The 27,263-nt window shown below is 46.1% G+C and overlaps 1 protein-coding gene across 1 annotated transcript in view; it reads left to right on the forward strand.

Annotated features, from left to right (window-relative positions):
- LOC311114077 (cadherin-23-like) overlaps positions 1-27,263 on the forward strand; it is a gene marked incomplete at both ends in the record, with an annotated part of 213,759 nt that overhangs the window by 39,222 nt on the left and 147,274 nt on the right. Inside the window, one exon of the mRNA XM_084189355.1 lies at positions 22,964-23,076. Coding sequence (XP_084045481.1) covers positions 22,964-23,076 — 113 coding nt within the window. The remainder of the gene's footprint in view (positions 1-22,963; positions 23,077-27,263) is intronic.

Consider the following 27,263-nt stretch of genomic DNA (forward strand, 5'->3'; position numbering starts at 1 on the left):
AGTCTCTTTCAAAACCTGTCATTGTGCATTCATTTGGATTGTAAACATGTCTCACCAAGTTTATTGTGAAATGTAATGAGAACATTGGTTTAATCACCAAAACACAACATAATGATATCTTTTCAATTTAGTCATTTAAACTACCAGTTAATCCAATAGCAAACAATGCAAGATATGTGTTTCAAATCACCCTTAGAAGTGCTGAAAGTATCTAAACTGTTGGTGTGATGTAAAATGTTTACTTGATGGTGTTGTATTAGCAAATTACTTTGCTGCTAGTGTAGTGTGTGTTGTTTATTTTAATTAATTACATTACCCAACAAAAAAGCATTGCATTTTTCACATAGGTGTACTGTCTGTAATAAAATGTAAGACATTAAATAAAACAAAATAAATTAATGAAAATAAAACATAAAGTTTAGCACGCATTAATTTGCATCAAGCCTATCTTGAGCATTTGGCCATAAATTCTCACCCACCTCACAGTGAATGTCTTCATTGTTCATGCACTGCAGGAAAAACCTTTTGGCATGGCAAATACAAGCTAGACATTGGTCTGCATCTCATGCCTCACCCATGGCCAGAAGGAGGGTGGCACACTCATGGGGATGGTGATCGTATACCTTCCACCTCCATGCTGAAAAACATTCCTCAATAGGGTTGAGGAAAGGAGAGAATGGGGGCAGGTATAGGGTAATGAATTGGGGACAATGAGGTGTGCAGCGGTGTAGGATCCAAGTAATGGCCTATGTCCTACCACACCATCTTCAGAGATACAGTTGAAGTCGGAAGTTTACATACACCTTAGCCAAATACATTTAAACTCAGTTTTTCACAATTCCTGACATTTATTCCTAGTAAAAATTCCCTGTCGTAGGTCAGTTTGTCATGAGCACTCTCTCTCCCTGGTAGCAACATTAATTGCATTCAATTCTCTGCCACTCTGCTCACTCTCTCCCTACTCTGCCTAACGAGCTCCACCTGGCTCCGCCCTGCTCTGCTCTTGTTACCTGGCCAGCTGCACTGCATTTCCCACTCACCATCCTCACCTTGCCTCACTCTGTTCTAATTACTCTGCCAGCTGAACTGCATTTCCCCCACTAACCTCTCCCAGTATATCAAGCCCTGTTTTTCAGCCAAGCCCTGTCAGATCGTCTTCAAACCCGGACCAGTAACCTGCCTGTCTGCGCTCTGACTCCTGTTTGTGATACCGATCCTTTCTTGACTGCCTCCTTGTTCTACTGCCCCGTCTATCCCGACCTGCCTTCTGGACCTCGACTACTCTCCGATCTTCAGCCCCTCCGGTAACTCGATTCTGCCTTCTGTCTCTCACCACGAGATTTGCCCAGCCCTGATCTGTACTTCTGCCTGCCATTCATTTTGCTGTTGTGTGTGTGTTCCCCCAGGTCTCCGACCACCAGATGAGCGTGCCCAGACGCTTCACCACCCTCAGCCCGATACGCCGCTCCATCACTGGGGAACACACACACTAAGCACTTGGACTGGACACCCCCGGACATTTGGTGACCCCCGGAGCACAGGTACCCACAGGACCCTGAAAAACCCCAGAGCCCCAAGCACCCCTGGAACCCCTGACACCCCTGGCACTCCTCTTCCCGCCTGAAACCTTCAATAAAGAACTCTGAATTTGAACTTGCGCTCTTGGGTCCTCTTCTGTCCGTGACAGAACGATCTGACCATCATGGACCCAGCGCACTCCCTGACCACGATGGAAGAAGAGCCAGAGATGACTGCCCTACAGCGACTGGAACGCTCTGAGGGAGACATAAATCGGATGGCTGGCGACATCGCTTCCCTTCTCCAGCTATTCAACCAGCAGCAACAACAGTTCCAACTGCAGCAACAACAGCTAGCCCAAGCCCTGCAACTACTCTCAAACCCGGCTACTCCACCTGCACCCCCCCCTGGTCCTTCTGTTCCTGTACCACCGACACTCCTTCATCCCTCCGCTGGAGGTCCCAATGCTGCAGGCCCGGCAGTGCTGCCACCAGATCCCCACGCTCCTGAACCAAAGATTGGGAACCCGGAACGTTTTGATGGCAACCAGAAGCAAGTAAGACCATTCTTGAGCAGCTGCCGAATCCAGTTTGCACTACAGCCCAGGACTTTCTCAACAGAGGGAGCCAAGGTGGGGTATGTCATCACACATCTCACCGGTCGAGCTCGGTTGTGGGGAACGGCGGAATTCGACCGGCAAACCCCAGCCTGTGCCTCCTTCAGTGCCTTTGAGGAGGAGATGTTAAAGGTCTTTGACCTAGGCTCGCCAACAGCCGAAGCGTCACAAGCTCTGCTCACCATCCGTCAGGGCAATCGGACAGTGGCAGACTTCTCCATTGACTTTCGTACCCTGGCCAGTCAAAGCTCGTTTAACCCAGAGGCACTGGTGCAAGCCTTCCTCCATAGCCTGGCGGACTATATCAAAGACGAGCTTGTTTCCCATGACCCGCCCTCAACGCTTGATGCCGCCATTGACCTTGCCGTCCGCATTGACCGCCGTATACAGACCCGGAGGAGGGAGAAGGGCCGTCTCAGTCAACCTGCCATCCGCACTCGGGTCGATACCGCTTCTGTCCAGCCCCTGCCTGTCAAGTCCCATAGCCAACTCAATCAGCCTGAGCCCATGGAGATTGGCCGTGCCTCTCTGACTCCCGAGGAGCGTCGGCGCCGTCTAAGCTCCAACCTTTGCCTCTACTGTGGTGGCGAGAATCACCGTGTCGCCACTTGTCCGGCAAAAGCCGCAGCTCACCAGGTGTAGGGGAGATCCGGGTGAGCTCAACAAGCCTTCAGTCTCCCTCCATCCGAAAGACCCTGCTTCATCTCCGCCTTCAGCTTTCTGACAAGACTCATACATTGGCCGCCCTTGTGGATTCCGGAGCCGAAGCAAACATCATGGACCCTGAGCTTGCACAGCAACTGGGCGTGAACCATCATCAACTGACACAACCCATTCCTGCACGAGCCCTGGATGGGCATCATCTTGGCACTGTCACTCATATCTCCGCCCCTGTGACAATCCTGCTGTCAGGAAACCACCAGGAGTCCATCCAGTTTCACCTCCTACACTCACCTGGCCAACCACTCATTCTTGGATACCCGTGGCTCCGTCAGCACAACCCCCACATCGACTGGGAGACAGGAACAGTCCGTGAGTGGGGAAGGAGTTGTCACCAGACCTGTTTAAGGGGGGCCACCCTGCCCGTTCACCGGGAGAGATCTAGCGCTACCCCCGACATATCCAATGTTCCGGCCTGTTACCACAGCCTGAAAGAGGTGTTCAACAAATCCAAGGCGACATCTCTACCCCCACACAGACCCTATGACTGCGCGATTGATCTCCTGCCTGGCACAGCACCTCCCAAGGGTCGTCTGTATTCACTGTCAGCCCCGGAAAGAAAGGCCATGGAGGACTACATTAATGACTCTCTTGCCGCCGGGATAATTAGACCGTCATCTTCCCCCGCAGGAGCGGGATTCTTCTTTGTCGGCAAGAAGGACGGTTCTCTTCGTCCATGCATAGATTACCGGGGTCTGAACGACATCACGGTTAAGAATCGCTACCCACTGCCCTTACTTTCGTCTGCCTTCGAACTGCTGCAGGGAGCCACTGTATTCACAAAGCTGGACCTTCGCAATGCCTACCATCTGGTGCGGATGAGGGAGGGAGACGAATGGAAGACAGCGTTCAACACACCAACCGGCCACTATGAATATCTCGTCATGCCCTTCGGCCTCACCAATGCCCCAGCAGTTTTTCAAGCCCTAGTGAATGATATCCTCAGGGACATGCTAAATACGTTCGTATTTGTGTACCTTGACGATATTTTAATATTCTCAAAGACTCTGTCAGAACACACGCACCACGTCCAGTTGGTCCTGCGCCGCCTGCTGGAGAACTCTCTTTTCGTGAAGGCAGAGAAGTGCGAGTTCCATGCCAAAACCGTTTCATTCCTGGGGTATGTGGTGACCGAGGGCAGCATTCAGATGGATCTCACGAAGGTGTCGGCTGTCACTTCCTGGCCAGTTCCTGAGTCTCGGAAAAAGTTGCAACAGTTCCTGGGCTTTGCCAACTTTTATAGGAGATTCATCAGAAACTATAGCACAGTGGCTGCACCCCTCACGGCGCTAACCAGCACTAAACAACCGTACCAATGGACATCAGCTGCTGATAAGGCCTTCAATATCCTCAAGACATGTTTCACTTCTGCTCCCATCCTCCAGATGCCAGATGCAGCAAGGCAGTTTGTGGTGGAGGTAGATGCTTCGGACGTGGGAGTGGGTGCAGTGCTTTCTCAAAGAGCAGCTGAGGATGGCAAGATGCACCCCTGTGCCTTCTACTCCCGTCGGCTAACCCCTGCCGAATGCAACTACGACATTGGGAACCGCGAGCTGTTGGCTGTCAAGCTCGCCCTTGAAGAATGGCGGCACTGGTTAGAGGGGTCAAAGGAACCATTCGTAGTGTGGACAGACCACAAGAACCTGGAGTATATCCAAACAGCCAGGAGGCTGAACTCCCGTCAACAGCGGTGGTCTCTGTTCTTTACGCGCTTCAATTTCACGCTCTCCTACCGCCCGGGATCTCGCAACATCAAACCTGATGCTCTTTCCCGGATGTTTCAGAAGGACGAGACCACCGCCATGACAGCCCCCATTCTTCCCAGCCACTTGGTCGTAGCGGCCCTCACCTGGGAGATCGAGAAGCAGGTCATGGAGGCTCTTCGGGACCAGCCAGGTCCAAGCACCAGCGCCCCCAACCGTCTGTTTGTTCCAGCAAATCTCAGGTCACCTGTGATTCAGTGGGGGCACGAATCCCGTCTGGCCTGTCATCCCGGCATCACTCGCACCCTTCATCTGGTCCGCCAGCGGTTCTGGTGGCGGCGGATGAGACGGGATGTCCGAGAATTCATCCGAGCTTGTCCCACTTGTAACCGAAACAAGACCCCCAACCAGCCTCCTGCTGGGTTGCTGCAACCCCTACTCATACCCAAGAGGCCCTGGTCCCACGTTTCACTGGACTTTGTTACGGGCCTTCCGCCCTCTGACGGACACACAGTCATCCTTACCATTGTTGACCGCTTTAGTAAGATGACCCACTTCGTGCCCCTTCCCAAACTACCCTCTGCTAAAGAGACCTCCCAGGTGGTCCTGGAACATGTGTTTCGTATCCATGGCCTACCCCAGGATATAGTGTCAGACCGGGGCCCGCAATTCTCAGCAACCTTTTGGAAGGAGTTCTGTCATCTCCTTGGGGCCACCGCCAGCCTATCGTCTGGATTCCACCCGCAGTCAAACGGCCAGACTGAACGCATGAACCAGGAGCTGGAGAAGGCACTGAGGTGTGTGGCTTCCCAAAATCCCCGGGCCTGGGCTCAACACCTGCTCTGGGTGGAATATGCCCATAATTCACTCACCAGTTCCTCCACCGGGCTCTCCCCCTTTCAGTGTGTCTACGGGTATCAACCTCCACTGTTTGCCAGCCAGGAGGCGGATGCCACCTGTCCGTCTGCTCTTGCGTATGCCCGCCGCTGCCGCCGCACTTGGGCCCAGGCTCGCACTGTGCTCCTGAAGTCTGGAACCAGCTACGCCGTCGGTGCCAACCGACGGAGGACCCCAGCACCTACTTACCGGGTTGGTCAGAAGGTCTGGCTGTCTGCCCGGGATCTGCCGCTGCGGGTTGAATCACGAAAGCTGGCCCCTCGCTTCATTGGTCCTTTTCCTGTGCAGAAAGTCATCAGTCCAACGGCGGTCCGACTTCAGTTGCCCGCTTCCATGCGGGTCCACCCCACCTTCCACGTCTCCAAGGTCAAGCCGGTCCATGAAAGTCCCCTGGTCCCTGCAGCTCCGGCGCCACCTCCTCCGCGCCTCGTAGATGGCGGTCCTGTCTTCACCGTCCGGCGGCTGCTCCGCTCTAGGCGAAGGGGTAGGGGTCTCCAGTACCTCGTTGACTGGGAGGGATATGGTCCAGAGGAGAGGACCTGGATCCCGGCCAGGAGGATAGTGGACCGGACCCTTATCACTGACTTCCACCGACTACATCCTGATCAGCCTGCAATCCGTAGGGGCCGTCCAAGAGGGGTTCCTAGCCGTCCTGCCCGCCCTGCTTCCTGTCCTGTGCCTGACCCTGCTCCTGTCTCAGTGCCTGTCCTGTCTCCCGACCGTGACCCTCCAGCTCCTTCTGAGGATGAGGAGATTCACTCGGACCGCTCGGAGGAGTTCTGACCCGCCGCCTGCTCCCCTCCACCCTCCCGGCATGATGTTGTTCTTGGGACTTCTGGGGCCGTCCCTTGGAGGGGGGGTCCTGTCATGAGCACTCTCTCTCCCTGGTAGCAACATTAATTGCATTCAATTCTCTGCCACTCTGCTCACTCTCTCCCTACTCTGCCTAACGAGCTCCACCTGGCTCCGCCCTGCTCTGCTCTTGTTACCTGGCCAGCTGCACTGCATTTCCCACTCACCATCCTCACCTTGCCTCACTCTGTTCTAATTACTCTGCCAGCTGAACTGCATTTCCCCACTAACCTCTCCCAGTATATCAAGCCCTGTTTTTCAGCCAAGCCCTGTCAGATCGTCTTCAAACCCGGACCAGTAACCTGCCTGTCTGCGCTCTGACTCCTGTTTGTGATACCGATCCTTTCTTGACTGCCTCCTTGTTCTACTGCCCCGTCTATCCCGACCTGCCTTCTGGACCTCGACTACTCTCCGATCTTCAGCCCCTCCGGTAACTCGATTCTGCCTTCTGTCTCTCACCACGAGATTTGCCCAGCCCTGATCTGTACTTCTGCCTGCCATTCATTTTGCTGTTGTGTGTGTGTTCCCCCAGGTCTCCGACCACCAGATGAGCGTGCCCAGACGCTTCACCACCCTCAGCCCGATACGCCGCTCCATCACTGGGGAACACACACACTAAGCACTTGGACTGGACACCCCCGGACATTTGGTGACCCCCGGAGCACAGGTACCCACAGGACCCTGAAAAACCCCAGAGCCCCAAGCACCCCTGGAACCCCTGACACCCCTGGCACTCCTCTTCCCGCCTGAAACCTTCAATAAAGAACTCTGAATTTGAACTTGCGCTCTTGGGTCCTCTTCTGTCCGTGACACAGTTAGGATCACCACTTTATTTTAAGAATGTGAAATGTCAGAATAATAGTAGAGAGGATGATTTATTTCAGCTTTTATTTCTTTCATCACATTCACAGTGGGTCAGAAGTTTACATACACTCAATTAGTATTTGGTAGCATTGCCTTTAAATGGTTTAACTTGGGTCAAATGTTTCGGGTAGCCTTCCACAAGCTTCCCACAATAAGTTGGGTGAATTTTGGCCCATTCCTCCTGACAGAGCTGGTGTAACTGAGTCAGGTTTGTAGGCCTCCTTGCTCACACACGCTTTTTCAGTTCTGCCCACACATTTTCTATAGGATTGAGGTCAGGGCTTTGTGATGTCCACTCCAATACCTTGACTTTGTTGTACGCTTTGGAAGTATGCTTGGTGGCATTGTCCATTTGGAAGACCCATTTGCAACCAAGCTTTAACTTCCTGACTGATGTCTTTAGATGTTGCTTCAATATATCCACATAATGTTCCTTCCTCATGATGCCATTTATTTTGTGAAGTGCATCAGTCCCTCCTGCAGCAAAGCACCCCCACAGCATGATGCTGCCACCCCCATGCTTCACAGTTGGGATGGTGTTCTTCAGCTTGCAAGCCAACCCCTTTTTCCTCCAAACATAACGATGGTAATTTTAGTTTTATCAGACGAGGGGACATTTGTCCAAAAAGTACGATCTTTGTCCCCATGTGCAGTTGCAAACCGTAGTCTGGCTTTTTTATGGCGGTTTTGGAGCAGTGGCTTCTTCCTTGCTGAGCAGCCTTTCAGGTTATGTCGATATAGGACTCGTTTTACTATGGATATAGATACTTTTGTACCTGTTTCCTCCAGCATCTTCACAAGGTCCTTTGCTGTTGTTCTGGGATTGATTTGCACTTTTCACACCGAAGTATGTCTAGGAGACAGAACGTGTCTCTGTCCTTAGTGGTATGACTACTGCGTGGTCCCATTGTGTTTATACTTGCATACTATTGTTTGTACAGATGAACGTGGTACCTTCAGGCATTTGGAAATTGCTCCCAAGGATGAACCAGACTTGTGGAGGTCTACAATTGTTTTTCTGAGGTCTTGGCTGATTTCTTTTGATTTTCCCATGATGTCAAGCAAAGAGGCACTGAGTTTGAAGGTAGACCTTGAAATACATCCACAGGTACACCTCCAATTGACTCAAATGATGTCAATTAGCCTATCAGAAGCTTCTAAAGCATGACATAATTTTCTGGAATTTTCCAAGCTGTTTAAAGGCACAGTCAACTTAGTGTACGAAAACTTCTGACCCACTGGAATTGTGATACAGTGAATTATAAGTGAAACAATTGTTGGAAAAATTACTTGTGTCATGCACAAAGTAGATGTCCTAACCGACTTGCCAAAACTATAGTTTGTTAACATGAAATATGTGGAGTGGTTGAAAAACTAGTTTTAATGACTCCAACCTAAGTGTATGTAAACTTCTGACTTCAACTGTAGCTGCACACATGGATAGGTTTCCCCCACATTGTCTAGGCACTTGAACGGTCGCCCATTGGCCGATGAGGTTATGCCCACGGCGCCAACATTTTGGCCAGGTTGAAGCCCGCTTCATCAACAAAGATATACTTATGATGGTTCACAGCAGCATCAAGCACCATCACACTCTAAAAATATATTTAGGTTAGTTATTTTTACAGTATAGTTCCAATATGATATTGTGAAGTAGCATGTGCATCAAATAGTAGCAGTAATACAGTATATAGTGCTGTACCTGAACATACTCAGCCTGCAGTTGTTTCACCCGGTCGTTGTTTCTCTTCAAAGGCACCAGGTAAATGTGTTTCATAGATACATGGTGCCTCTTCAAAAGGCGGGTTATTGTTGGTAGGCTGACGGATACCACATTGGCAAAGGTGTCATCATTCTCCTCAATGGCCTGCTTTATTTCAAACAGCCATGTGTCATTCCTGGCCCTCACCATTTCCACCACTGCCCACTCCTGCTGGTCGGTCAGCACACAGCTACGGCCACCACCATGGGGTCTTCTGTCAATTCTGAGAGTTGAACAGAGTATACTGTCAATAGATCATATTGTAAGAATACTGTAACATGTTTTGTGAATTTACATGCATTACAACATGTAATTTACTGTAAATGTAATGGTAAAGCATAGTGCATGTCCTTTAGACTTATGGGTTTTCTTGGCGAAATGTTCTCATGATCGAATTGACAGTTGATCTATTCAGATTGGGTGAACTAATCTGGCAGCTCTGCCATGGTAAGGCCTCTGTTTGCCACATGGTCAACGACGATGGGCCGAACTTCATTAGACACAACAGTTCCCTGCCGTCTGCCTCCCTCTCTCTGATGTCCACCTCTTTGACGGGGGGCCCATGCACATCTCTTTGACCTCTTTGACGGGGCCCATGCCCACCTCTTTGACTTCTATGATGGGGCCCATACCCACCTCTCTGACGGGCCCCTTGTCCACGAGCTCTTTGATTTCTTCCTCTCCCTTGCTGTCTATCCTGCTCCAAGTTGAAAGAAATTGCAAGTGTTCACATACCCCCTTTTATATGGTGACCAATTTACGAACCAATTTACAAACACACATTTTATTTCTGTAGCGCTCAAAATCCATATATAGTAGACAAACCAGTTTAAAATCTATATGTTTACCAAATGGTTAAGTGATTAACCATTAAGCAAAGTTGGATTAAGTGATGGTCAAATGTATTTAAACAAATGAGAAGAGAATCATGTGAAAAGTATTGTGAGCATTGCATTTTGAAAGGCAATTATTTTATATGAAAGGTATTTCTAGATGAAACACTGATTAGGTTTGGGGGAAAAGTTACTGTGTGATTTTGTGTGTTGTACTTATTAGTCAATTGAAAATGTGCTTAAAGTTTTGAAAAAACAGCCTTTTTGATTATCTGTTTTGAGTGTTTAAGAGTTGTGAAATTTGACCACATACTTGTGAAAATAGTACCAAAGCGATAAAAAAAAACTGTAACGAGATCCAACCAAGGCTATGGTATTGGGAGTTGGCAACAAGATCACTGGTGTATTCCAACAACTGTGTGTGTGTGTGTGTGTGTTTGTGTGTGTGTGTGTGCACACGTGCGTGTGTGTGCACATGCGTGTCTGTGTGTGTGTATATAGGTGTGTGTGTGTGTGTGTGTGTGGCATGCTTCTTCAGAAACACTGCATGTGTTTCTCATTTTCCAGTCCACTACAGTTGGTAATATGAGAGCTTTGGCAATCCTCCCATTTCTCACATCATAGTATCAACCCCTGTAAGTTAGCTCCACAGTCCACACACTCTGACACACATTGACACACACACACACACACACACACACACACACACACACACACACACACACACACACACACACACACACACACACACACACACACACACACACACACACACACACACACACTGTGTAATTGGGAGTTGGAATACAGGTGTGTGTGAACATGTTTTTAGGGGGATGTATGTCTATGTCTGTGTGTGTCTGTGTGCTTGTGAATGAGCGGTGTGTATGTGTGTGTGTGTGTCTTTCCGCCTGCATACGTGCCTGTCTACATTTGTGTGTGTATATGTGCCTGCCTGCCTGCATCTGTGTGTGTGCCTGCCTTATTGCCTGCGTGACACTGCCTCTTCCCCCTCCAGATGTCCAATCTCTATGTCGTCGCAAATGGGAGAAGAGGAGCACTCTTTTTGTCTGAACAATCTCTCTCTCTCTCTCTCTCTCTCTCTCTCTCTCTCTCTCTCTCTCTCTCTCTCTCTCTCTCTCTCTCTCTCTCTCTCTCTCTCTCTCTCTCTCTCTCTCTCTCTCTCTCTGATTCTCTCCCTCTCTCTCTCTCACACACACACACACACACAGGGGGTAGAATGGTGGTCTGAGCATCTGTCCTGTGGGTGCTGAGTTACTGCATTAGCTGATCTGCTCTGGGTCACAGAACTGCCTGCTCTGCATATGGTGATAAACCAGTCCTAGCGCTGGCCAAATTCAATCTCCAGATGTCCCATAGTAATGAACGTCTTGGGAGTCGGGGATGAGAGAGACAGGCAGGCAGCTTTTCTCAGCCAGTCGAAATCATGAATCAGCATCATTTTTATGGGTATATACAAATAACTATCAATAGAAAACAGGTAAAACTAAACGAAAGTGCAGCTAGTTTGCTGTCTTTCCAGCTTCAGTTTGAAGTGATTGTGTTAGCTGTGTTGTTGGCTAGCTCCTCTGAACAAGTGTCCTGACGAAAGAGCACATTTTCTACGCCAGGTGAAATTGCGCGTCATTAGCTCATTGTTTTGGATGTATCCAAATAAATGTCACCAGAAAACAGCTTAAACAAATGCAAATGCAGCTACTTTGCTATTATTCTGGCTGCACTGTTTGACGTGACTGTACGTTAGCCGTAGTTGGCCAGTATGGCAATGGAACATTTAGAATGAATGACTGATACAGAACAAAAAGACTGAACGACTGGGTCGCGTCTCTGGCAACTGAACCAATAGAACGAATGACCAGCAGGCTTGGGTAGCAACCATAGATTTGTGTAAGGATGAAATAGTATGAATAAATTAATCAAAATAAAGTTTTTAATGAAAATATGTAAATTATTATTTGAATATGTTGGTAACCCGAGGCAGGCCCTCTGCTGCTCCCTCCCTCCCTCCCGCCGCTGAGACTAATGCCGTGTTCAAAATAACTGGGAACTTGGAAATCTTTGACTTCCGGCTTCAGTGCGTTCAAGACCACTGGGAAGAAAAAAGAAAAAAGAGATTTGACTGAGAAAAATAGTTTTTAACGGTCATCCAACTCAGAATTCCAAGTCGGAAACTCTGGCATCTTTCTAGAGCTCCGACTTTCCGACCTGAAGATCACTGACGTCATGATTTGACCTCGTTTTTCCAAGTTCCCAGTTGTCGTGAAAGCACCATGCCCATCAGATGCAGGTAGCATCAGTCCAGTTAAAGAAAAAAGCTAATGTGCAAATTATTTCAATGTATTGTTGTGACGTGACTTTCATTAATATGATGACTGTTATTTATCGAATCAATTAACTATGTTTAATTGTTACTCGATTAAATTAATCATGTAACAATTAACTAATTAGGATTTGGGGCACCACGGAATAAGTTGTTTAAAGAGTTACCATCTCCCGAATTAAACTATAAAGGTCTTTACCTATCAATATGTATAAAACAGTCAACGTATGAATGATTACCTCTTATCAGTCCCATTCTGAACGGTCGCAGACTTCTTGGATCCACAAGAACCACAGCTTTATTTATGATTCAGCACTACACAGATTGGCTTAATTATTTATTTACTAGCTAACTAAATAATAACTCAGAATAGCATACACACTTAATACATGAGAAAAAGTCCCTAGTGGACTAACAACAACATGACTGCTTGGTTACCAAAAGAGGGAGGGGTAGATAGGGAGAGGGAGAGAGAGAGAGACAAAGAGAGTCAAACTTATCGTTGATATATTTGGAAACTACCGTCAAAGTAATCATAATACTTTGCTCACGAACCACCGCCCGTTTGGGGTAAGAAATCATGAATGTATTTACGTGTAGAATGTCTTCCTTCGACATTTATCTCTGTTGGACTCTAGCCTTTTGGGTGTCCTGAGTCGGTGTAAGGCTCTGGTTGTAGCGGTAGATCTTGGCTTGCTCTTTGACTGCGAAAGTGATGTTGACTCAGAAAAGGTTGGTGAACACTGTGCTAGGGCGTTGTGGACGGGTATGGCAGATAGGCATAAGCATCTGCCTCTGATTCCAAAGGTTGCAAGTTCAAATTCAGCGATAGAAAGTTGTTTTTGAGATTTTTGTTTTAAGCCTATCCCAAACCTTAACCCTTACCTTAACCATTTGGAGTTAATTACTTACCTTAATAATTTGTAGTTAATGCCTGAACTTAACCCTAACCTTAAAAATGCAGAGTTAATGCCTAAACTTAAACCTAAAACACTTTGAAATTTGACTTTTGGAATAACTTCGAAATTTGACGTTTGAGAAACATGGATGAATGTCTAATTCTGACGTGAGACTGTGAGAGCTGATAGGGCCACACACCATGACAGCTAATTTGTGTGTGTGTGTGCGTGTGTGTGCGTATTTGCGTGTGTCTGTAAGTTTGTGTGTCCACGCGCATGTGTTCGTCTGTGTGTGAGGGCGTGCATGTGTTTTTCTCTATATGTGTGCGTGTGTGTGTGTGTGTGGGTGTGCACCTGCGTGCATGTGTGCGTGCATGCACGCATATGTGTTTGTCTGTCTGTGTGTGTGTTTTCCTGAGTGTGTGTGTCTGAGTGTGTGTGTGTGTGTGTGTGTGTGTGTCCCTCCTTACCATTGGTTGCTCAGCCAGGTGAGTGCCCGTGCAGGCAGGGAGCAGCTATTGAAGGAGATTGGCATTCTGGTCAGTCCATTGAAGCCTGAGCGCGGTTCCCACATACGGTTTTCAGCGGAAAAAGATTTGGCAACTACGCTAAGCCTAATTACTTAAAAATGGCTGCCTCCTCTACATTTTAATGATCACTAAAAGAGCAAAGAACCCTTTTGTGAACTGTAAAGAACCATTGAAGAGCTCAAAGGGTTCTTTGAGTCACTATGGTTCCACATAGAACCATCACCCTTCCCAAAGAACCCTTGAGGAAACCAATTCTCTCCCCAGGGACCCCCAGCTGTTCCAGAGCTAGCACACCTGATTCAACTTGTCAATTAACACAATAATAACACCTATGGAATATTAACAATAATCTGCCTAACCAGAAAAAAATTTAACTGTATGGTTCTTCAAAAGGAGCTACAAAGAACGTTTGAGATTCTCCATAAAGGTTCTATAAAGAATATAAAAAAGGGTTCTATATAGCCCCAAAAAGGTTTGTAACCATAGCGGAACCCTTTTTTTTTGTGCTATATAGAACCTTTTTTGAATGATTCTTTATAGAACCTTAGGAAAATGATCTTTATAGCACCATACAGGTTCCATTTAGAACCTTATGAGCATGGTTCTTTAAAGAACCTTAAAAAAAGTTATATATAGCACCAAAAAAGGTTACAAGCCAAATAACCCATATTTAGCACTATATTTAACCATTGGTTTTGAGTGTGTAGTGTACGGTACAGAGAATAGAGAGTGGAGTGGTGCTGGAGTGTGTCAATATGTCATTGGCTCTGTCAGCTGTCAGTCATGCTAACTAAGTAGGAGGGTGTTCCCTTGACTCATAATCATGTTTAATACCAGTATTAGAAAAAAAAGGTTATACGTGGAACCATAAGAGTTATTCTACAGGGTTCTTCTACAGGGTTATCCCTTTATAGTTCTAGGTAGAAGAGTGTAGCGGAGGGATTCCACCAATTTCACTCATATATTGCACCATTTACTGTAGTTACACATGGTTTACTCACTAACCGACAGACATGCACTAATGCCATAGAGTTACAGGTGAGAAACATCCACATCCATGTTGTACTAGTCAGTATCAGCAGGATATAATTGAATTAGCTCAGCATACTATAGCTGTACTCCACTCCCCAGTACTCCTATCCCATCCAGGAGTCCAGCCCATTGTTTGCTCTCCATTGACCAGATCGCAGCGATAGCATTCAAATGTATGACTACCCGCTATCTCGCAATTGCAGAGAGACTCTCTCGCCTACATACAACACGTGTTGCCGACACTCGGAATCTCAATTGCATCTGAGTGCCACTCGGCATGCACAGTGCCATTAAACCCAGGCGCAGAAGTTATTTGTCATGTCCAATTTAGAATAACAATGGAGAACACCTCTGATGAGATTACTGGGCTGAGGGGGTGAAGAGGGGAGAGGCATAGGGGTAAGGGTTGATTGAGAGGACAGGAAGAGGGTGAGAGGGTGGGTGAGGGACACGGGAATGAGGGGACGGGATGAAGGGGTGTGAGGGGGAAGAAGGGAGGAGAGGAGACGAGGAGGGGGGTGGGTGAGAGGCCAGGGAGCGGGTGAGGGAGGGGGTGAGAGGGGAGAGATGGGGGAGAGGAGAGAAGAGAGACATGAGAGGGGGGAGGAGAGCGAGGAGAATAGCGGAGAGAAGGGATGAGAGAGGGGAGGAGAGGGGGAGGGAGAGAGAGGGGATGGTGAGAGGGGGACAGGGAGAGTGAGGAGGAATAGAGAGGGAGAGAGAGAGAGAGAGGGGGGGGAGAAAGGGTGTGAAATATAGAGAAAGATGGAGGGAGAGAGAGACAGAAGGAGAGAGAGATAATTTGTAAAGATGTCAAGAGGGGTTTTAACTTGTTTTAACCTGTGTTATTGATATGGAAAACAATGGATGTGAGCTTAACCTTTACTGAAGCACTCACAGGAATTCCTACATGGACTATAATGGTGTAAAAACATGTAACAGAAATTCCTACATGGACTATAATGGTGTAAAAACATTAAACACAACACATATTATTGTGGAGAACAACCAAGATAGTAAAAAAAGACAAAAAAGAAAGCGGATAGAATACCCAGCAAACCGGGAACATTCCCAGAACATTAGCTAAGATTCCCATTAAGTTTTAGTTAGGGTTTTATCTAACATTAGGGCTGATAATTTACAAAAATGTTTTTGATAACAATTCATTTTTTCATCAAAAAACATTTTTATTGAAATATCGTTGGAATGTTGTACTAACATTTACTAAAATGTTGTGCACAATATCTGTAACAACCACCACAGAACATTCCCCAAAATTCTCATTAGGTTTCCAGGTAACGTAATAACACAAAGAACCATTCATTAGGTTGTGGCAAATGTTCTTATAACACAAAAAATGTCCAGTCGTGCTGATGATTATACAATGTTTGTATAAAACATTAACCTGATGTTGCAAGAATGTTCCCAGAACACATTTTGTCTTGTACTTTAAAGGTTCCCAGAATTTTTCATTAGGTTATGGGAACAGTCTGGTGGGAACATTGTGGGGACATCACAAAATATGTTTCCCAAAACACAAAAAAAATGTCCAGTTGTGTGGATGATTATAAATGTTCATGATCTGAAAAGCAAAAGTGATCCTAGATCAGCACTCATAGTCATGGATACCTTGTAAATATGGGCCCAGAAGCATATAAAGAGGATGGTTGAAGTGATAGTGAATAACCCAGTTACTAGTATTTCCCTGGGTTAATTATGTCTAAGAAGGCAAAAAAGGAAGCATGGAATTCCTGATTGACCATACTGCCATGGCTATTTACTGAAAAAAGATGATGTACGAGAGCTTCCCAGGTGGCTCAGAGGATAAAAGACCTGGCTTAGGAGCCAAACATGGCAGGTTCAAACTCCACAAATGAAGTGTAAAAAATATGGTTGTGTTTGTATGATTAAATACTGTTCAAATGTTCTATGAATGAAATTAAAATGCTGTGTCAATATCACCTTGTAGTTGGCCTACAATATGAGTTGCCATTCAATCTGGAGATAAACATAATGGGGATGTATTCTATGTATCTGCGTTCTTATGATTTAAGGAGCTACAAATCTGCATGCTGTAAATATACTGAGTGCAACATTCAACAATTTCAACGATCTTACTGAGTTACAGTTCATATAAGGAAATCAGTCAATTGAAATAAATTCATTAGGCCCTAATCTATGGATTTCACATGACTGTGCAGCTATGGGCCCACCCACTGGGGAGCCAGGCCCAGCCAATCAGAATTAGTTTTTCCCCACAAAAGGGCTTTATTACAGACAGAAATACTCCTCAGTTTCATCAGCTGTCCGGGTGGCTGGTCTCAGATGATCCTGCAGGTGAAGAAGCTGGATGTGGATCTCCTGGGATGGCGTGGTTACATGTGGTCTGCGGTTGTGAGGCCGGTTGGATGTACTGCCAAATTCTGTAAAACGACATTGGAGGCAGCTTATGGTAGAGAAAATAACATTCTTGCAGTCAGCATGCCAATTGCACGCTCCCTCAAAACTTCAGACATCTGTGGCATTGTGTTGTTTGACAAAACTGCACATTTGTATTGTCCCCAGCACAAGGTGCACCTGTGTAATGATCATGATGTTTAATCAGCTTAATCAGTGGTGGAAAAAGTACCCAATTGTCATACTTGAGTAAAAGTTAAGATACCTTAATAGAAAGTTACTCAAATAAAAGTGAAAGTCAGCCAGTAAAATGCCACCGGGTTACGGGAGCCATTGGTGTATAGAGGGAAGGAAAATGTAGAGGCACGGCGAGAGGTACTGAAGTGTGTTGCCAGTCCGGTCCGGCCCGTTCCTGATCCCAGTGTAAGGCCAGTGGTGTGTGTTCCCAGTACGGTCCGGCCTGTTCCTGTCCATCGCGCCTAGCCTATGGTGCGCGTTGCCAGCCCGGCCCGGCCTGTTCCACCCCTCGCACCAAGCCTATGGTGCGCGTCGCCAGCCCGGCCCGGCCTGTTCCTGCTCCCCGCACCAAGCCAATGGTGCGCGTCGCCAGCCCGGCCCGGCCCGTTCCTGCTCCCCGCACCAAACCTGTGGTGCGCATCGCCAGCCCGGTCCGGCCTGTTCCTGCTCCCCGCACCAAGCTAGTGGTGCGCGTCGCCAGCCCGGCCCGGCCTGTTCCTGCTCCCCGCACCAAGCCAATGGTGCGCGTCGCCAGCCCGGCCCGGCCCGTTCCTGCTCCCCGCACCAAACCTGTGGTGCGCATCGCCAGCCCGGTCCGGCCTGTTCCTGCTCCCCGCACCAAGCTAGTGGTGCGCGTCGCCAGCCCGGCCCGGCCTGTTCCTGCTCCCCGCACCAAGCCAATGGTGCGCGTCGCCAGCCTGTTCCGGCCTGTTCCTGCTCCCCGCACCAAACCTGTGGTGCGCATCACCAGCCCGTGCCCGTTTCACCGGTGCCTGGTCAGGTCAGCTGCTCCACACCGGAGCCTGAGCAATCCGCTCCACCGAAGTCCAGTCCAGCTCCAGCCAGTGGGGCTAGACCAGACCAGGGGCACTACGGGGGGGTTAGTAGAGGGTGGTGGTCAAGCCCGGAGCCGGAACCGCCTCCGAGGAGGAATGCCCACCCAGCCCTCCCCTGTTCGGTGATGTTTAGGCGCGGTCGCAGTCCGCGCCTTTAGGGGGGGGTACTGTCACGCCCTGGCTCTAGGGACTCTTTTAAGTTGAGCCAGGGTGTGTAGAGTTTATGTTTTGTGCTCGTTGTGTCTAGTCTAGTTTTGTATATCTATGTTGGCCAGAGTGGTTCTCAATCAGAGGCAACGAGTATCAGCTGTTGCTGGTTGTCTCTGATTGGGAACCATATTTAGTCAGGTGGTTTTCCCACAGTGTTTGTGGGATCTTGTTCCGTGTTGGTTTGTGTTTTGCACCTGTGGACGTCACGTATCGATTTGTTGTTTTGTTCGTGTATCATTTAATAAATAAGTATGTTCACCTTCCACGCTGCGCCTTGGTCCTCTATATCCGACGATCGTGACAGTAAACAAATTTGTGCACAACATTTTAGAGAAATACACTTTTTGTCCGTATGGAAAACTTCTGGGATCTTTTATTTTAGCTTATGAAAGCACTCCACCAATCAGGCCTTTATGGTAGAGTGGCCAGACGGAAGCCACTACTCAGTAAAAGGCACATAACAGCCCGCTTGGGCAAAAGGCACCTAAAGGACTCTCAGACCATGGGTGGTCCTCTGTAGCTCAGCTGGTAGAGCACGGCGCTTGTAACTCCAAGGTAGTGGGTTCGATCCCCGGGACCACCCATACACAAAAATGTATGCACGCATGACTGTAAGTCGCTTTGGATAAAAGCGTCTGCTAAATGGCATATTATATTATTATGAGAAACAAGATTCTCTGGTCTGATGAAACCAAGATTGAACTCTTTGGCCTGAATGTCAAGCGTCACATCTTGAGGAAACCTGGCACCATCCCTACGGTGGAGCATGGTGGTGGCAGCATCATGCTGTGGGGATGTTTTTCAGCGGCAGGGACTGGGAGACGAGTCAGGATCGAGGGAAAGATGAACGGAGCAAAGTACAGGGAGATCCTTGATGAAAACCTGCTCCAGAACGCTCAGGACCTCAGACTGGGGCCATGGTTCACCTTCCAACAGGATAATGACCCTAAGGACACAACCAAGACAACGCAGAAGTGGCTTCGGGACAAGTCTCTGAATGTCCTTGAGTGGCCCAGCCAGAGCCCAGACTTGAACCCGATCTAACATTTCTGCAGCGACCTGAAAATAGCTGTGCAGCGACGCTCCCCATCCAACCTGACAGAGCTTGAGAGGATCTGCAGAGAAGAATGGGAGAAACTCCCCAAATACAGGTGTGCCAAGCTTGTAGCATCATACCCAAGCCAATGGTGCTTCAACAAAGTACTGAGTAAAGGGTCTGAATACTTCTGTAAATGTGATATTGCAGTTTTTTTTATATTTAATAAATTTGCCAACATTTCTAAAAACCTGTTTTTCCTTTTTCATTATGGGGTATTGTGTGTAGATTGATGAGGGAAACAAACAATTTAATACATTTTAGAATAAGGCTGTAAGGTAACAAAATGGGGAAAAAGTCAAAGGGTCTGAATACCTTCCGAATGCACTGTATACGTTATATTCTTGAAGAATCAATGGGTATCATTAATTCCAAAAATGTCATCACAAATGAACATTTTTTGTTTTTTGGGAACCTATCTCTTGTAATGTACCCACACTGTTCCCACAACCTAATTAAATGTTAAGGGAACCTTTAAGTAACTCAGAAAGGCTGTTATGTCAACATTCTTGGAACATCAATACACCCTGATACAAATGTCAGCAAAACTGGACAGTTTTAGTGTTTTGGGAACCTTGTCATATCCCCACAATGTCCCCACAATCGAATGAAACATTCTGGGAACCTTTAAAGAACAGACAAAATGTGTTCTGGGGACCTCTCATTAGGCAGGATTATGCCGCCGTCTATGGCGGCAGATTGACGAGGGAGGCATTTTCTGAGCTATACTGACCAAGACGCTCCTCCAACAACACAAAACCTCACATAATTCTGGCCAAAAAGAATCACATTTCTCTCAACCAGTGGCATATGGGCTTTGTAGGTGAGCGCTGATGCCGCCCTATGATAAGCAGTGCCCACTTTGTCAGAGGCAGGGATGCAAAATATATCTTGTCCATTCCCAGTGCGCCTCTCCAGGGTGCTGTTGGAGAGACGCATCGCTTCAGCGCTCCACCAACATTCTGTCAAAAAAATAATCTAGCATAAAACATGTAGCAGAAATAGCATATGTAGAAAGAGTATGTGGCCTTTTCTGTAGCCTACAGGCTGGAGATAAAAATGTATGACAATGTAATTAGACAGAAATGTTTTACATCATGCAGGTTTCTCCGATCAAATAGCCTAACCTAAATGGCGCCCAATCAAAAAAAAAATATCTGCTGACATGTTAACAAACATACAACATATCCTAAAAACGGGACGGGTCAAAGTAAAATGGACAATATGGAATGGACAATCAGGCTACTCACAACTGCTGTCCAGGAGTTTCATCCCGTGGGCTAAATTATCATGGTCAGTGGTTTGAAGTTTGTATTCATGCATTTTTTAAGAGCTGATCATAGCAAAAATGAAAATACTTCTGCATTTGCCGCTGTGTAAACACATTGCAAATAGGCTCAGGATTACTCTAACTGATACATTTGAGTAGCTGATGTTCAGAGCTTAAATAGCTCAATTGATTAGTCACAGGAATCAGGACTAATAAAGCCAATGTAATGGCCTGTTTTACAAATGGATGGGCATTCATTAAATTCCATTGTGGGCCGACATGGTAGGCTACACCCCAGTAAGCATGGACCAACATCGACGTCTTTTGGAAGTTTTTTTAAACATTTCAGGCGACACTGTAGGCCAGGGATGGGCAACTCCAGTCCTCAGTAAGTCCTCAGTAAGCACGGACCGACGCTGACACCTTTTGGACGTCTTTTTTTGGTCATGTCCGGACCAGCCTTGATTTCCACTGACGTTGTTTTTTGGTCCGGTCCCGACCAAATCTGAACCAATCATAGATGTCTATGTTTGTTTCAGATTTTGTCAGGTCTGGACCAGCCTTGACTTGGCCCAAACATAGATATCTATAAATGACATATTTTCAACTTTTATTCAGAACCGAAAATGAACCTGATTTCAATGTCTGGAAAATACGTATTTTTACCTTTCATTCAGAACCTACATTGAACCTAACTTCAACGTCTGGAAAAATACCTGTTTTAGACGTCTTTTCAATGTCATTTTGCTTACCGGGACTATTGTAGGGGCGGCAATTTCTGGTCTCGCCTAGGGTGGCAGAATGGCCAGGACCTGTCTGGGAACGTTGTTGTAACATCAGGTGAATGTTTTGTGCACCGTAAAATAAACATTGTAGAATCATCTGCACAACTGGACAGTTTTTGTGTTTTGGGAATATATATTTTGTGATGTCCCCACAATGTTCTCACCAAACTGTTCCCACAGCCTACTGAAACATTCTGGGAACCTTTAAAGAACAGATTAAATGTGTTCTAGGAACATTCTGGCAACATCAGGCAAATGTTTTATACAATCATTCTATAATCATCAGCACGACTGGACAGTTTTTGTGTTATGAGAACATTCACAGAACCAATTTTGGTTTGCTAATTAGTATGAAAAAGGAGGGGGGGGGGAGAAAGAGATGGGGTACTATGGAAGGAGTATGGGCAGAGAAGGCAGGCTGATAAGTAGAAGTGCAATAATTAATTTCCAGTGTGAACAAGAGAGCTAGAGAGAAAGATTGTCACACCCTGGCTCTGGGACTCTATATGTTGAGCCAGGGTGTGGATATTCTATAGGTTGTATTTCTGTGTTGGCCAGAGTGGTTCCCAATCAGAGGCAACGAGTGTCAGCTGTGGCTGGTTGTCTCTGATTGGGAGCCATATTTATAGAGGCTATTTGCCCACAAATGTTGTGGGATCTTGTTTCTAGTCTGTTTGTGTTAGACCGTGAACTGTCACGTTATCGTTTTGTTGTTTTTGATCGTGTCTCTAATAAAGAGTATGTTTGCCTGCAACGCTGCGCCTTGGTCCTCCTCTCTTAACGACGATCGTGACAAAGATAGAGATACAGTATGTGGTATTGGAGCTTAAATTGTTCTAGCGGATTGAAAGTGTTCAGCACACAATGAATGAGTCCCAAATAAGCACCCTATTCCCTACATAGTGTACAACTTTTGACCATTTAGCAGATGCTTTAAGCCAAAGCGACTTACAGTAGTGCATGCATACATTTCCATATGGAATCAAACCCACAACCATAGTGTTTTAAGCGCCATGCTGTACCAACTGACCCACACAGGACCATGGAAGAAATTAAGAGGCTGATGGAGAAAGCAGAGGTGAAGGGCAGAGAGCAGAATGACAAATTAGATAAAGAGATGCAGGTGGACAGAGGTCAGAGGGGAGCCCTGGACTGGTAGAGAGATAGTGCTATAGCATTGACCAGACACTGTATTATATAAGACACTCCGTCACACACACACACATACTTCATACACAGACACAAACACACATGACTCACACACACACACACACACACACACACACACACACACACACACACACACTTCATAGACCACTTCCACTTGACTAGTGCTATGGATACCTCTACCCAATAGGCATGTTTAATAATTTACCTGATGAGGATCACTGACTCTCTCTCTCCCTCTCCTCTCTCTCCCATCAATTCCCTCCTCTGTCTCACCCTCTACTTTTATCTCCTTCTCTCTCTCCCCCCTTTCCTATCTTCTCACCTCTCTCCCTCACTCTCCCCTCCTGTCTCCCCCTATCCTTTCCCTCTTTCCGCCTCTCCTCTCATTCCTCCAGGCAACACCAACAGTATCTTTGCTCTGGCCTACATCAGTGGCTCTTTGACGGTGAATGGACAACTGGACAGAGAGAACCCCCTCTACTCATCCGGATTCACTCTAACTGTCCAGGTCTGTCTGTCTCTGTCTGTCGTGTTTGTGTTTAGGCCTGGGATTAATGAGAGACCTAAACTGAACATATATAGCTACACCACCACCTCTACATTTTATTTAGTTGTAAATCCTCACAGTTACAGTTGAAGTCGGAAGTTTACATACACTTAGGTTGGAGTAATTAAAACTAGTTTTTCAACCAATCCACACATTTCTTGTTAACAAACTATAGTTTTGGAAAGTCGGTTAGGACATCTACTTTGTGCATGACACAAGTAATTTTTCCAACAATTGTTTACAGACAAATTATTTCACTTATAATTCACTCTATCACAATTCCAGTGGGTCAGAAGTTTACATACACTAAGTTGACTGTGCCGTTAAACAAGCTTGGAAAATTCCAGTAAATGATGTCATGGCTTTAGAAGCTTCTGATAGGCTAATTTACATAATTTGAGTCAATTGGAGATGTACCTGTGGATGTATTTCAAGGCCTACCTTCAAACGCAGTGTCTCTTTGCTTGACATCATGGGAAAATCAAAAGAAATCAGCCAAGACCTCAGAAAAAAAAAACTGTAGACTTCCACAAGTCTGGTTCATCCTTGGGAGCAATTTCCAAACGCCTGAAGGTACCACATTCATCTGTACAAACAATAGTATGCAAGAATAAACACCATGGGACCACGCAGCCGTCATACCGCTCAGGAAGGAGACGTGTTCTGTCTCCTAGAGATGAACATACTTTGGTGCGAAAAGTGCATATCAATCCCAAAACAACAGCAAGGACTTTGTGAAGATGCTGGAGGAAACAGGTACAAAAGTATCTATATCCATAGTAAAACGAGTCCTATATCGACATAACCTGAAAGGTCGCTCAGCAAGGAAGAAGCCACTGCTCCAAAACCGCCATAAAAAAGCCAGACTATGGTTTGCAACTGCACATGGGGAGAAAGATCGTACTTTTTGGAGAAATGTCCTCTGGTCTGATGAAACAAAAATAGAACTGTTTGGCCATAATGACCATTGTTATGTTTGGAGGAAAAAGGTGTTAGCTTGCTAGCCGGACAACACCATCCCAACCATGAAGCACCGGGGTGGCAGCATCATGCTGAGGGGGTGCTTTGCTTCAGGAGGGACTGGTGCACTTCACAAAATAGATGGCATCATGAGGAAGGACAATTATGTGGATATATTGAAGCAACATCTCAAGACATCAGTCAGGAAGTTCAAGCTTGGTCGCAATTGGGTCTTCCAAATGGACAATGACACCAAGCATACTTCCAAAGTTGTGGAAAAATGGCTTAAAGACAACATAGTCATGGCATTGGAGTGGCCATCACAAAGCCCTGACCTCAATTCTATAGAAAAAGCATGTGCGAGCAAGGAGGCCTACAAACCTGACTCAGTTACACCAGCTCTGTCAGGAGGAATGGGCCAAAATTCACCCAACTTATTGTGGGAACCTTGTGGAAGGCTACCCGAAACGTTTGACCCAAGTTAAACAATTTATAAGCAATGCTACCAAATACTAATTGAGTGTATGTAAACTTCTGACCCACTGATAATGTGATGAAAGAAATAAAAGCTGAAATAAATAATTCTCTCTACTATTACTCTGACATGTCACATTCTTAAAATAAAGTGGTGATCCTTTCTGACCTACCACAGGGAATTTTTACTAGGATTAAATGTCAGGAATTGTGAAAAACTGAGTTTAAATGTATTTGGCTAAGGTACAGTGGGGAAAAAAAGTATTTAGTCAGCCACCAATTGTGCAAGTTCTCCCACTTAAAAAGATGAGAGAGGCCTGTAATTTTCATCATAGGTACACGTCAACTATGACAGACAAAATGAGATTTTTTTTTCCAGAAAATCACATTGTAGGATTTTTATTGCATTTATTTGCAAATTATAGTGGAAAATAAGTATTTGGTCAATAACAAAAGTTTCTCAATACTTTGTTATATACCCTTTGTTGGCAATGACACAGGTCAAACGTTTTCTGTAAGTCTTCACAAGGTTTTCACACACTGTTGCTGGTATTTTGGCCCATTCCTCCATGCAGATCTCCTCTGAAGCAGTGATGTTTTGGGGCTGTCGCTGGGCAACACGGACTTTCAACTCCCTCCAAAGATTTTCTATGGGGTTGAGATCTGGAGACTGGCTAGGCCACTCCAGGACCTTGAAATGCTTCTTACGAAGCCACTCCTTCGTTGCCCGGGCGGTGTGTTTGGGATCATTGTCATGCTGAAAGACCCAGCCACGTTTCATCTTCAATGCCCTTGCTGATGGAAGGAGGTTTTCACTCAAAATCTCTCGATACATGGTCCCATTCATTCTTTCCTTTACACGGATCAGTCGTCCTGGTCCCTTTGCAGAAAAACAGCCCCAAAGCATGATGTTTCCACCCTCATGCTTCACAGTAGGTATGGTGTTCTTTGGATGCAACTCAGCATTCTTTGTCCTCCAAACACGACGAGTTGAGTTTTTACCAAAAAGTTCTATTTTGGTTTCATCTGACCATATGACATTCTCCCAATCCTCTTCTGGATCATCCAAATGCACTCTAGCAAACTTCAGATGGGCCTGGACATGTACTGGCTTAAGCAGGGGGACACGTCTGGCACTGCAGGATTTGAGTCCCTGGCGGCGTAGTGTGTTACTGATGGTAGGCTTTGTTACTTTGGTCCCAGCTCTCTGCAGGTCATTCACTAGGTCCCCCCGTGTGGTTCTGGGATTTTTGCTCACCGTTCTTGTGATCATTTTGACCCCACGGGGTGAGATCTTGCGTGGAGCCCCAGATCGAGGGAGATTATCAGTGGTCTTGTATGTCTTCCATTTCCTAATAATTGCTCCCACTGTTGATTTCTTCAAACCAAGCTGCTTACCTATTGCAGATTCAGTCTTCCCAGCCTGGTGCAGGTCTACAATTGTGTTTCTGGTGTCCTTTGACAGCTCTTTGGTCTTGGCCATAGTGGAGTTTGGAGTGTGACTGTTTGAGGTTGTGGACAGGTGTCTTTTATACTGATAACAAGTTCAAACAGGTGCCATTAATACAGGTAATGAGTGGAGGACAGAGGAGCCTCTTAAAGAAGTTGTTACAGGTCTGTGAGAGCCAGAAATCTTGCTTGTTTGTAGGTGACCAAATACTTATTTTCCACCATAATTTGCAAATAAATCCATAAAAAATCCTACAATGTGATTTTCTGGAAAGAAAATTCTCAATTTGTCTGTCATAGTTGACGTGTACCTATGATGAAAATTACAGGCCTCTCTCATCTTTTTAAGTGGGAGAACTTGCACAATTGGTGGCTGACTAAATACTTTTTTCCCCCACTGTATATGTAAACTTCTGACTTCAACTGTACATATAGTACGTACATTTTGAATAGAGGATGCGGCTACAGTATAGAATACATCATCAATACTTAATTCAAGGCATTGGGATGTGAGGTATAATCTTCCAGGTGTGCATTTTCACACCCCAACCTAAGGCATGTTATGACAGAGAACAGCTAGTCTTCCTTGGGAACAACCTGGGAGGATGAAGGAATAGAAGATGTTCTTATGAATTCCGGAGTGGGGAACAGGTGCAGGGATTTGTGGAAAAAGGACAGTTGCCAGAGTGAATGTTGATGACTTGCCTCGTACTACCAAACTGATCTCGCGATGTTTAATTAAACATATTTATCTAAGCTCACGAGATCAGTGTGGTTGTACGAGGCTAGTTGATGACTGCTTTCTACCAGAACCTGTAGTCTGCTTTAGACTCACAAATAGATAGATGGCCTGTACAAAAAGATTCAGGATCAGACAAACTGAAATATGTTTTTTTTGTTTATAACTGTGTTTATAACATGTGTTTGTTAGAGATTAGTATTTGAAATTATTTCACTATTCAAATAATATCATGATTTTTTTTGGAAAATCCGGATAGTCAAAAAGAAATAATAATAATAATACTCTACTCGCTTTACCAATCAGAATGATGCTAAATGCCACAACATCAGACAGAGCGCAGTTGTTTTCAGGTTGCTATAGTGTTAGCTTTTGGCTAACAGTAGCCTAGGCTAACAGCAACAGTAAAAGAGAAGTCTGATGTTCGCCATCATATAACTGATTTTGTTTCAAAAAAAGTTTTCTGAGTACTGTTTTGCATTGATCTCTGTCAGGTCTTGTGAACCCTCTGTTGGTTCACACCTGT

Source organism: Coregonus lavaretus, assembly GCF_964263955.1.
Source record: "Coregonus lavaretus genome assembly, contig: HAP1_SCAFFOLD_660, whole genome shotgun sequence".
Classification (NCBI taxonomy): domain Eukaryota; kingdom Metazoa; phylum Chordata; class Actinopteri; order Salmoniformes; family Salmonidae; genus Coregonus; species Coregonus lavaretus.